The sequence below is a fragment of the Capricornis sumatraensis genome, chromosome 22 (genome assembly GCF_032405125.1).
Source record: "Capricornis sumatraensis isolate serow.1 chromosome 22, serow.2, whole genome shotgun sequence".
In the NCBI taxonomy this organism is placed as follows: Eukaryota; Metazoa; Chordata; class Mammalia; order Artiodactyla; family Bovidae; genus Capricornis; species Capricornis sumatraensis.
In genome coordinates this window covers 18,643,558-18,656,487 of record NC_091090.1, presented here as the reverse complement: position 1 = coordinate 18,656,487, position 12,930 = coordinate 18,643,558, and the positions used below count along the sequence as shown (strand labels likewise).

The 12,930-nt window shown below is 49.8% G+C and overlaps 1 protein-coding gene across 2 annotated transcripts in view; it reads right to left on the bottom strand.

Annotated features, from left to right (window-relative positions):
- Positions 1 to 12,930, bottom strand: part of DAAM2 (dishevelled associated activator of morphogenesis 2) — a 131,285-nt gene that overhangs the window by 33,202 nt on the left and 85,153 nt on the right. For both annotated transcript variants that reach the window (XM_068960638.1, XM_068960639.1), the window contains exons 3-9: positions 12,011 to 12,100; positions 8,923 to 8,997; positions 8,395 to 8,489; positions 4,306 to 4,639; positions 2,875 to 2,985; positions 1,309 to 1,412; positions 135 to 201 (exon numbers count right to left, since the gene is read on the bottom strand). In XM_068960638.1, the coding sequence (XP_068816739.1) occupies positions 135 to 201; positions 1,309 to 1,412; positions 2,875 to 2,985; positions 4,306 to 4,639; positions 8,395 to 8,489; positions 8,923 to 8,997; positions 12,011 to 12,100 (876 nt within the window). The remainder of the gene's footprint in view (positions 1 to 134; positions 202 to 1,308; positions 1,413 to 2,874; positions 2,986 to 4,305; positions 4,640 to 8,394; positions 8,490 to 8,922; positions 8,998 to 12,010; positions 12,101 to 12,930) is intronic.

Below are 12,930 nucleotides of genomic sequence, written 5' to 3'. Positions count from 1 at the left end.
CCCTGTAGAGCCACGATAGTGCCAGGGCTCCAGAAGTGAGACCCGGCCACGGCGGCACCACCAGGGAACCAGGCTGACACACGGCACAGGAGTCGGGACCCACCGCAGTCGCCCCACCTTTCCAGGCTTCTCACCATGTCAAACCTCCTGGCCAGCTCCAAGTCATCCTCATTCCGGACCATCTCGAAGAAGTCCAAGTGCCTAGACGGGATGGAGGGATAGAGGAAGCAGGCATCACCACCAGGTCAGCCCTGGGTGAGGGTTACGGCCCCTTTAAGCCTCTGAAATGACTAAATCTGAAGGCTTCATGCAAATGAGGCCAAGACAAGACCAGAAAGAAGTTAGCTTCCTGTACGTCAACACTCTCGTCCTTTATAGAATCTCATGCCTGCCCCTGGAGAGGCCAACCCAGGGTCCTATGACCTTCAGTCAGGCTCTCCCAGGTTGACATCTGCGGCTGGATCATCCCTGACTCTGTGGGGGCAGGTGGACCTGTGAGTTGAAGGACATGTACCAGCATCCCTGGCCTCTACCCACCAGATGCCTGCAGTGGCCTCCACTCTGAGTTGTGATGACCAAAAATGTGTCCAGGTGCTGCCACCTGTCCCCTGGGTTGGGGAGGGGGGTGAAGTCACCCACAGTCAAGGATCACTGCCCTAGGTTGACCTTCCCCAGTGTTCTCAGACCATCCTAGGTCTCCACTCAAAGTCAATCTGTCATCTTCTACCCCATCCCCTCCTCCACTCCACTGCAAAAGGATCCATCCACCCAGGCTCTCTCCCTTAACACCTAGTGTAATAAAATAGCCTGTGTGAAGGGGGTGGCCCAGAGGGGCTCACCGGTGATGCACAGGAGCTTCATTGTGCTCTTTAGTCAAGAAAGACCTTGAGGGGGCAGGTCTCTGCTGAGCAGGAGGGCACGGTGGATGGTTGGCGTTCCTGGCTCCCTAAACCGATGCAAGCAGTGCCTCCCCCAGCCAGTTTGAAAACCGAAGAACACCCCTACATTTCCAAACTCCCCCCAGGATTGGTACTGCCACGGCAGAGGACCACTGGGCCCACCTCCTCTAACATCAGAGATGAGACAGGAGGTTGGCGAGGAGGCCAGGAGGGGACATAGGTGATGTGGGACAGGGGCTGGGAGAGCCATTGTCCACCTTTCCCCCAGACCCAGAGCTGCTCCTGAACCGATGCTGGGTACGGCAGGTGGTCTCCCAGGGAACAGAAGCCTCTCTGAGGGTCTCGCCCATCCCCCACTGAGGCGCTTTCCCCATAGGTCTGCAGTGGGGATGGGTGGCTTGGGCCTTACTTGTCCAGGATGGCATTCTCGTGCTGCCGGAGTTTGTCAATCACGGGCTGTATCCCCAGCATCAGGAACTCGTACCGCAGATGCAGGCGGAACTCCAGATTATCCTGGGGGTCACCAAGGGGGTACTAGGCTCACCGGCTGGTCTCCATTTCTGCAAGAGTCCCCCAGTGGTCCCCTCACGGCCACTCCAGTTCCACCACATCCCCAGCAGCAAATGCATCGGAACTGCTTCAGGTCCCAGAGCAGCAAGGAGGGGCTGGGGGAGACACCCTTTCACCTTGTTAGTCACCCGCTTTAGGTCTCCTGTCTCACTTCTTTTACGTCCTTCACCAGCTTTCTCTAAGATTTTGGCCTCAAAGAGCAGTGCTGAAGAGCGATACAGAGCACACACTTTGGAACCAGACAGATCTTGGTTCCAATCCCTGCTCTGTCACTTACCAGCTTTGTGACTCTGCAGAAGGCTTAGTTTTCTCATCAGTTAAATGGGCATGACATTACCTACCTAACAAGAATGATATTCATAAAAACTACCTAATGAGATATGGTTAGCAACTAATCAGAACAGATGTCAGTATAAATAGCTGTTACTGAGCCAGGTTATGTCAGCATCTTGCTGCTGCTGCTGCTGCTAAGTCGCTTCAGTCATTTCCAACTCTGTGCGACCCCATAGACGGCAGCCCACCAGGCTCTCCCGTCCCTGGGATTCTCCAGGGAAGAACACTGGAGTGGGTTGCCATTTCCTTCTCCAATGCATGAAAGTGAGAAGTGAAAGTGAAGTCGCTCAGCCATGTCCAACTCTTAACGACCCCATGGACTACAGCCTAACAGACTCCTCCATCCATGTGATTTTCCAGGCAAGAGTACTGGAGTGGGGTGCCATTGCCTTTTCCGTGTCAGCATTTTAGGGACAGGTAATTCCCTCAACCTATCTCACTTAATTCAGGTCATCAGGATAGGATGCAAAAAAAAAGAGAAAGTATGCTGGCAAAAAACAGGGGAAAGCAGAGATCATTAAGTTGCCCCTTTTGACCTTCAACAAGCTGACCTTCACCGAGGCATCAGACTGCCTTAGAATTTGGGGAGTTCACCTGCTCTTCAAGTTCATCTTCCATTTTCCTATTTTTAAGGTCTGGGAATCTCATTCTGATCCCATTCTGAAGGAAAATCAGAAGCTGCATGTCCTAACAGAAGATTCTAGAAGACTATGACTGGCCAACTCAGAAATCAGTCCTGAAACAGTATTTAGAAAGCTCTAGAAAGAAGAGCCAACACTTGTCCTCCTCCTATAAATGATCCCCCGCCATCCTAAGCCATCATCAGCCAGACAAGCTTGGGTTTTGCCCATGACACACATAATCCACGGTGCCACCCATGCAGGAAGCTCCCCAGGAACCCCTCTTTCTTGGTGTCCAGTGCAGGGGGCAAGACGTGATTCAGACAATCTGAAGACACGATGATGGCGGTGGCAGCCACACCGACCCTCTGCCACCTCCCCAGGCAGCACTCACGCCCTCTTCCCAGGCCGGAAAGTCAGAGCACAGCAAGGACATGGAGAAGAGGCCTCACCTCTCCGGCACCAGCGTTGAGGACAGCGTTGATGAAGGACATGATGGCTGTTTTCAGGTTCACCTCATCCCGGTATCGGCCCAGACTCCGGTCCAGCTCGTTCAGCAGGGTCTGGATGGAAAGGCAGGACCGAGAAGGAGGGAGGGATCAGGATCCTACAGGTCCAGCCTCGCACCTTTGCTCCCACCGTTCCAACCACCCAGAATGCTGCATTCATTCTCTGTACCTGATCTATCCAACTCATCTTGAACATTCTCTAAGCTCACCTTTTCCAAGAAGTGTCCTTTGCCTCTCCACATCTCAGCCCCAGTCCTGCCTTATTCCTCTCCCACTCAGTCTTGGGGACTTGCTCTATTTTGCTGGGTGATGCCAAAATGCTGTTTCAGCACTTTACAGCTGTTTACAGCTCATCAGCCCTCCATATCCATGGGTTCAACCAACCCCACGTTAAAAAATAAATATATACATATATACTTTATATTTCAGAAAGATTCAAAAGGCAAAATTTGAATTTGCTGTGCACTGGCAACTGTTTACATAGCATTTATATTTTATTTACAGTTATTTACAGAGATTTACATTATAGTACGTATTAGAAGTAATCCAGAGATGACTTAAAGTATACAGAAGGATATGCATAGGTTATATGTAAATAGTGCACAACTATAAGAGATTTGAGGATGCACAGATTTTGGTCCCTGTGAGGGTCCTGGAGGAGGAACCCCAGAGGATACAGAGAGTAACTGTATTCACTCTCAGCTCCTTAAAAGAGCATGGTTACTACCTTTCATCTCCTTTGTATATGCTGCAAAGGGTCCAGGGTCACTTTCCAAACAGAGTGGGTGCTTTAAAATGTTTGATGACAGAATAAGCATTTAGTCAATTCTGGTGGACAAACCATAAAGTTTGTGGTGACACGTCACATCTATTGAGACTTACTCTGTACCAAGACACTATATTTCTTGTCTGTCTCTTTACTGGAGCAGTCAGGGAAAAGAAAAGGCACTAGTATGGCCTGAGCTCCCGGGACTGGTCGCAGCGTTCCCAAAGTAGGCACTGGTCCAGGCTTAGGCCCTAACACCTTTTATTTTACCTGGCCACGCCGAGCAGCGTGTGGGATCTTAGTTCCCTGACTAAGGATTGAACCGGTGTCCCTGCAGTGGAAGTGCAGAGTCTTAACCACTGGACCCCCAGGGAAGTTCTGAGGCCTAAAGTCTTGATTCGAACAATGGCATTCAATTCAGTAATTCTTGATGGAGCCCCCATCTGAGCCAGGTACTGGGCTGAGTTGTAGAGCCACAGAAACGAACCAGAGCAATGTTCTATCCTCTAGGAACCCATGGTCTAGGTAAGAGTGCATTATCCCAGCCAAACGCCCCTCTCTTAAGGGCCCTCGGGGCTTCTTACATAGGCCCTCCACCGGGCCCTTACCTGGAAGCGCGTCCGCTCGGCCGCATACACCTGGTAGTGGAGCATGGCCTGCAGCACCTTCTTGTGGCCACCGGGCACCAGACACACAGCGCCCAGGATCTCCAGCACGGCCACCTTGGTCTTGCTGTTCTCCGTGCGCAGGCTCTGGGCGATGGTGCTGATGGCCTCGGGCTGCGCCAGCACGTGCGCCCGCCCCTGGGAATTGTTCATCAGCGCCTTGATGCAGCCAATGAGGGAGGTGTGGATGCGGCTCTCGCAGGTGGCGTGGTCCATGCTCCGGAGGAAGTTCAGCAGACAGGTCAAGCCCTCCAACTCGATGAAGCGGGTCACAAACCTGCCCAGACCAGAGCCGTCAGCCAAACAGGTATCTTGCATTTGCATATTATTCTGTCTGCATTTTGCAAATAGCTACCCCTTATCTAGGGACACTGTGTCCCACCTACAGAAGCCACTTGGTTCATTTATAAAGTTTATCTAAAGCACTAATCCCTTCGTGGTTGCTATATGGTCAACTTATTAGGGCTTTCAACGAAGATCATGGCATCCGGTCCCATCACTTTATGGGAAATAGATGGGGAAACAGTGGAAACAGTGTCAGACTTTATTTTTTTGGGCTCCAAATCACTGCAGATGGTGACTACAGCCATGAAATTAAAAGACGTTTACTCCTTGGAAGAAAAGTTATGAGCAACCTAGATAGCATATTCAAAAGCAGAGACATTACTTGGCTGACTAAGGTCCGTCTAGTCAAGGCTGTGGTTTTTCCAGTAGTCATGTATGGATGTGAGAGTTGGACTGTGAAGGAGGCAGAGTGCCGAAGAATTGATGCTTTTGAAGTGTGGTGTTAGAGAAGACTCTTGAGAGTCCCTTGGACTGCAAGGAGATCCAACCAGTCCATTCTGAAGGAGATCAGCCCTGGGATTTCTTTGGAAGGAATGATGCTAAAGCTGAAACTCCAGTACTTTGGCCACCTCATGCGAAGAGTTGACTCATTGGAGAAGACTTTGATGCTGGGAGGGATTGGGGGCAGGAGAAGAAGGGGACGACAGAGGATGAAATGGCTGGATGGCATCACTGACTCGATGGATGCGAGTCTGAGTGAACTCTGGGAGTTGGTGATGGACAGGGAGGCCTGGCGTGCTGCAATTCATGGGGTCACAAAGAGTCGGACACGACTGAGCGACTGAACTGAACTGAACTGAACTAATGGCTCAGATAGTAAAGAACCTACCTGTAATGCAGGAGACCTGGGTTCGATCCCCGGGTCGGGAAGATCCCCTGGAGAAGGAAATGGCAACCCTCTCCAGTATTCTTGCCTGGAGAATCCAATGGACAGAAGAGCCTGGCAGGCTACAGTCCACAGAGTTGCAAAGAGTCGGACATGACTGAGAAACTAACTAACACTTTCACTTTCAAAGCACTGAAGAGCTTATGCTTTAGAACTGTGGTGCTGGTGAAGACTTCTAAAGAGCCTCTTAGACTGCAAGGAGATCAAATCAGCCAATCCTAAAGGAAATCAATCCTGAATATTCATTAGAAAAAATGATGCTGAAGCTCCAATACTTTGGCCACCTGATGTGAAGAGCCAACTCTTTGGAAAAGACTCTGATACTGGGAAGGATTGAGGGCAGGAGGAGAAGGGGACGACAGAGGATGAGATGGTTGGACATAAGTTTGAGCAAACTCTGGGAGATAGTGAAGGACAGGGAAGCCTGGTGTGCTGCAGTCCATGAGGTCGCAAAGAGTTGGACATCACTTAACAACTGAACAACCACAAAGCTCTAAAATCCTTACCACCTCACAAGGGACTCACATCTTGTTTGCATTTTAAATACTGTGCATTTGCACATCACCGACTGCCATTTACACAACTATGAAGGTATATATGTGAAAGAGATGATTATGATAATTATTAGGATAATTATCATGGCTGTTAAACCTGAAGACTCGTTACCAGTGAGGATGGGAATGAAGAGAATTATAAGCAAACAAGGAAGACTTCCACAGAGGGGAGACATCAGAGTCACTGCATCAAGGGATCAAGGCTGGGGAAGGCACTCTTTAAGGGATCCCTAAGAAAACATCTGAGTTAGCTTAAATGTTAGCAAAAAACATTAAAAACCATTTAGTGCAGCAGTTCTTAACTTGGAATATGTGTTCCCCTAAGCGGTCTATGGCTAATGAACTTCCATGGGAAACAAAAAATACACTTTTTTGGGGTAATCTCTACCTTGAATTTAGCATTTCTCTCAGTGAAGAATGTAAACCATAAAATATAGTGGCATTATCAGAATTTCTGACTTTCTCACCCAAAGAAATCACAGCTATTTTCATCTCAAATTGCAGCTGTTACAGATATCTCAAAATATCATTTCCACTCATCAGCACTTCAAAGTTATGGCGGTTGCTTGTTCTTTTTATTTAAGGCATAAAGCAGTACATTTACTGCTATCTCACCAATGTTTAAAATTTGGTGGCTGTATTTCAACTTAATTGGTTCATTTTTAAACCTTATCTTTTTCTATCTATTTTATTATTTAGAAACATCATTCTAATAAGCAGTCAATAGGTTTCATCTGGGTACCAAAGTCATCCACGGCACGCATGCACGCATGTGTGCATGCCTACACACACACACACACACAAAGGCTTAAAACCCTTGATTTAGTAGAACAATAATTAATGATCTGAGGACATGCCATAAATAAAGCTGAGGGAAGCACTCTATATAATGAATACATTTGATTCCAAGGGCATCTGTGAGCATTTCTACATGATTATATAAACATACTTAGAAAAACAGAATGCATTAAGTTGTTAAAAAGAGCTATCATTTACTTTTTTTCTATTCTACACTTTTATGTATCCCACAAAATTTCCACCATGACTATGTGTGACATTTGTAATCAGAATTTGATTAAGAGAAAGAAAAACAGATAGAAGTGGGAGATGAACCGGGCAACATCCCCTCAACCCTTCTACTTCCTGACTTTCTCAACCTTCCTGTATCCCCTTTCTAAATCAGACCCCCACCCCACCTGAGCAACAAGCAGGGGTTAGGGAGCCCCTGTTCTCCATGAGGCTCCGCTTCCAGGCTCCCGGGGCAGAAAGGTCAGCCTAGACCACACACATACACACCCACAGGCAGACTCGTGTGTTGGTAACAACTGGCCCTCTGGAGAAAGAAACAGGCCTGACTGTGCTGTTTCCCAATTTCCATGGTATAAATACTCCCAGCACAGCTGACTTCAAGCTAGTCACGTGATGTCACTGAATGTGGAGCTGGGGAGACATGTACTGTTCACATATTCCCACCAGGCACACACACCGGCTGCAATTTCAGTGGGCACACACGAGTGTATAGGAAAATGTCGTCAAATTATCAGGTAGTTAAGGAGTGATAAGGTTCAAGTTCTTAATTACCTTTGGTTTTTATGTCATTTTTAAAATCACGAGTTGATATAATTTACATTTTAATCATAGTTTTGTTTAACAAGCAGCTTGCAAAACTGCTGAAAATCTAACAGTTGCCTCCCCTAAGCCAGAATGAGCCCGTTGCCAGACACGAGAGGAGCCTGTGGCTCTCTTGGGCCCTTTCACGATGTGGCCCGGGACGCAGGAAGAGGTTCTTTTCCGTCCTGGAGACAGCCACCACCTGCTTCCTTGCCCGCTCCCACGCTCGATGGAGAAAGCTCATCTGGAGACAGCACATCGCCCTCTAGTGGCTAGCGTAGTTCTCACCCGCTCTCACCTCCCTGGTGGGGCTCCTCCCTTCTTGGGGCTCCTCCCTTCTCGGCGCTCTTGAGCACCTTGCCGGTACGCCCACCTCTGGACCGGAGGTTTACCCCATCTTCCTATGTTCATCTGCCCTCCCCAACATGCTCATCTTCTGGAAGCATCCCAGCTCCTCAGAGGGGGGGGGGGGGAGTGGGAGCCCAGATGTGAAAGAGGGTGAAGTAAGCACGAGGGGATGCTGAGAGTGGAGTCGGCCAAGGGGCCTGGGATGGGAGCAGGGCTCTGTGTGAGGCCTCGAGAAGCTGAGGGGCCCACTGGGGGAGGGCCGTAAGAGCAGCGAGGGGAGGGGCACACCTCATAGGCTGTGTGCGGAGGGCAGTCTTCAGGTCTTCCACGACTTGGTTCCTCATCTCCGTCTCCTCCTCATCAAACGCGTACAGACTCTGCATCTGAGGTCAGACAAAGCGGCAGCGGTCGCGCTGGGCTGCCTGTCTCCCAGCTCCCTGCACCCCCAGCCTGCCTGTGAACCAGGGGCCACCCTCGCCTCAGGAAGGGTGAGGCCCCACCAAATGGTTTACTGAGACAAGGGTGTCAGGCTCTGAGAAGACCCAGGTTCCAGTCCCGGGCTTCACTTTCCTCATCTGTAAAATGGGGAGAATGATTAGCCTGTTTCTCAAGCCTGGGTGATCTACGCATCATTAATCACTATTTCAATGGTTTGGGGATTCTATAAAGTCACACAGGGGAGGGAGGGGTCATGATACAATCTTGGGAATAGCTGGAAAGCTGCTGATGCCCAGATGTGGGCTGCAGGGGAACATGAGGGCCACTCCCCCCACAGCCTTTCCAGGTGGGGCCGGGGCAGGACAGGCGGAGGCTCACCGCGGCCATGGAGTTGATGCGGTCGATGTAGTAGTCAGGCCAGCTGGTCGCCAGCTTGTTGGGGTCCTCCTGCTCCTAGAACAAGAGGAAGGGTTGTATGGACCACCCGGCAAGACAGGCCCACGGTCTGGAGTCCTGAGCTTCATTCCAGGTCCGCATTCAGGTTCATCTCCCAGCCCCGCCTAGACGGGGTGACTTTGAGGGAGTCACAGAAGCCCCCTAGGCTTCTACTTCTTCCCCAGCAAGACACAGATCACGAATATCCGAACCTCAGGACCGGATAATGACATGGACAGAAACCATACAGGTTTACACACTTTCAACTAACAATATATATGGTTAAAAATAATTTATTTTTTCCCCCCATCATACTTGTTCTGACTCCATGTAATGAAACACGACTTTCAGTCTGTTGAATCTAATGAAAATGTGCACTTGTACTTTGTACATCTACTTTTTCAGGCTTCATTTCTTCTGATATCGTTCTCACTATAGTTTACAAAACAGTATCAGTCAGTGACAGTCTGGACCTTTAAAAAACTTGGTCTTTCGGAGTTTTGAAAAATATTGATTGATATTAAGCATTTGGTGTAGTGCCTGGCACAGAGTAGGTGCTCAATAAATTGTAACTTTAAAAAAGGAGAGAAAGAGATTCCCTCCCCTACAACCCAAGGTCCTGGGTTTTGGAAAGGGGTGGGGGATGGGGTCTGTGCAGCCGGAAGGCAGAGCCCTGATCAGATCCAGCCCTCAGGTCCCAAGAGAAAGCCTCAACTCCTCCCCAGCGGTGGGCAGGAATGATGGGAACTGGACAAGCATTGGTGCTGATTGAAAGTTCAGACCACTCCTCGGGCCAGTGGGTCTGTTCTTCACACTCCTTCCTCCTTCCTGTCTCTGTCCCATTTGGGTGCTCCCCTTTATTGGCTTTCTACCAATTTCCTGCTTTCAAATTAGCATGAAACATTTACCTCCTCAAGCACCTTCCTGAGGGACCACCTGCCTGCCAGCCAGCCTGGACTTCACCCTGCATCTTTCAGTCCCATCCCCTTGGGTTTCATGATTTTGTTTCTTAAAATCCAAGAGTTTAAATTTCTTAACTCTTAAAATTTTAGATCAGTGTGAAACCTGCTTTGATTGGGTCTTTGTGACTTCACCTACCTGTACGCCTAAACCCACGAGGCTCCCGTAACTGAGGCCTCTGTAAGCTTCTGCCTTAAAGAGGGGATCACAGCACATAAACAAATGTATCATGAAACACACACTTTCCTGCCTTCACTGGCTTCCCATTTAGCCACTCAATGTGCATTAAATGAGCACATACTCCCTGCCAATCACTGCTATGAGCCCTGAAAGTACTGAACAAAAAGCCATCCATGTAATAGCCTGTCTGACACCAGAGACAGGGTGATCAGTGCCCTGTGGTAGGACTGTCCACTGTGGGCCCTGGAAACGAGAGCGGGAGTTACCAATGGGGAAGATGGGGAGGGGGTCTGAGAGGACTGAGCCGAGTCACTCAAGATTACTGAGGCTGAGACAAGGCGAGAGTGTCGCAGGCAGAGGAAGTGCCGTGTGGAAAGATGGGGAGTGAAAGTGTATTGGGAGATAACACAGTCTGGTCTGGAAGGTGGTGAGAAGCGTCCCCACATTTTAGCGCGTTTTTATGGGACCTCCATCGTAAATCGATCTGGAAAGTGGGGAATCACGAGGGAAGATGAATTACTCCTGAAATTCGTTTTCTCCTCCTTTCCTTCTTTATTTCTATACTGTGAGCTTTTTAAAGATCTGCTCTCCTCATAATAAGACTCCTGGGCACAGAGCATGGTATTCTGCAGCTGCTTAATAAATGCCTTGACTATACTAGACGGTGGCTCGCAGTGCCTGCAGGTTCTCAGCAGGCCGGCCTTCCAGCATCAGCGCAGCCACTCGTCATGCTGGCTGGCGACTCTGGGTGAGGCCATCGCCCCTCCAGGCCTTCCTTGTGGCCTGTGCAGAATAAAAAACTGGGCTGGGTTGCTCCTCAGTCCCTTCCAATTCTAGAAGAGTGACCAACTTTACAAGCTTGGTCTGGCCCAGGATGGAGCCTAGGATGGAACAAATATCCCGAGCAAGAAGACTAAGAGAAGAGCCAAAATGGGCTTCAGGGAGCATGAAGGAGAAGCAGTCTCACACTGCCCCAGACCTGCCCATCTTCTCCCAGGAGGGAGACTTCTAAGCTTTAGGGTGCTGGAATAGCAGGTTCCAACTCCCAAACATCTGTGCGTTGAAGTGAAGGGATGAAGCTGCAAGCCCGGGAGATGAGAGGGTGGAGGGATGGGGGAGGAAAGTGGGCCAAGGAAAGAAAAATAGAGTGAAAGAAACAGACAGGCTAAAACATTGGGTTGGCCAAAAAGTTTGTTTGAGTTTTTCTATAAGACATTATGGAAAAACCAGAATGAACCTTATGGCCAACCCAACAGGAAGGAGGCGAGAGAGACTTAGAGAGAAAGAGACGAGGTGAGAGAGGCAGAGAGAAGCAGGAAGGGAGAGGAAAGCACAGCCACGGAGAAAGTGGAGGGGAGAGAGAAAACCCAGCTCAGTCCTGACTGCAGCCCGGCACACCCTGCTAGGGAGGACAGCAGTCAAGAGGCTGACACCTTTTAATGAAGGTTGGGGGGTGCGTAGAGCAGAGACTGGTGTGTGTCCCTGACCTGCATGCTGCCCTGGGACAGGGACACGGCCTGGGACATGGCCCAGGCTAAAGATCCAGTCACTTCCCTAAAACCAGTCCTTCCAACAGAGCTGCCCCCGCGTACCACTCAGGGTGGCATGCCCTCCCCGCGTGCGCACAGCCACGGAAAGGGAATCTGGGTTTGTCATTGCGCATCTCCCTAACCCAGCACCCCTCCTGGAACCCAGAAGAACAGCTTCACCCTCTGCGTGTAAGCTCCATGAGAGCAGGGATTATTTTTGTCCTGATTCATTCACTGTTGTTCCTCTGAATGGAATGATGCTGGTGTGGAACAAAGGCTTGCGAAATGAATGAGCGAGCGTGGAAGCAAGAGCTGCCCGAGCTGCGGACCCTGCGGGGCAGTGGAAGGGGTCAGAGAGGTACCTTCTTCTTGCTGCAGTAAATCTGCCATTTCTTCTCAGGGGGCAGTGCAAATACAGCCTCCCGGTTTTTGTCAGTGAGATCCAATTCATCCTGCAAAGACACAAAAACACGTCTGAAACCCAGAGACGGTTGATCTTAGGATATTCAGCCTATAGGAAATCAGTTTCCTCAAATTCCTCAGCCTGCTGTCTTCCTTCAAAGAGCGTCAAAGATACAGTACGGCAATTCTTTCTCTTGAAGCACAGCGCCATCCTCCCATCCCCTTGCATCAAGCCCTCAAGCTTCTATCCAGGCTTCCTTCACTTCCTGTCCCCGCCCCTGGCTCCTCCCCATCCAAGGCCCTGTTCCCGCCCATCTCCTGCATTGCTCGGCAAGCTCCTAGTCCTCCTGCCTGGAGTTTCTTGTCTTCTTCCTCTTGTCCTTCTTAGGCTGGTCAACACCATAAATCAAGGCTTGACAAAGAAAGAAATCCGTCTACCAATCCAGTCTGTTGTTATTAATTTATGATTTGGGTGGCCGCGTCTGATCTTAGTTGTGGTACTTGGGATTTTCCTTGCATCATGCGAGATCTTTCCTTGCAGCAGCATGGACTCTCTAGTTGTGGCATGGGGATCCGGAGTGCATGGAGCTCAGGAGTTGCTGTGCACAGGTTTTAGCTGCCCTGCAGCATGTGGGATCTTAGTTCCCCAACCAGGGATCAAACCTGCATCCCCTGCCTTACAAAGTAGATTCTTAACCACTGGACCACCAGGAATGTCCCCTGATCCACTTCCCTCTTGGCCTCCCATCCTTCAAGTCTCTGTCCCTTTAAGTGTGTCCCCCAGAAAGTCTCTGGCTCCCCAACCCCACCATTGGCCCCAGCATGGCTGAGGAGACCTGATAAAGATGAGGAGCTGGGAAACTCATCTAACTCAACTAAC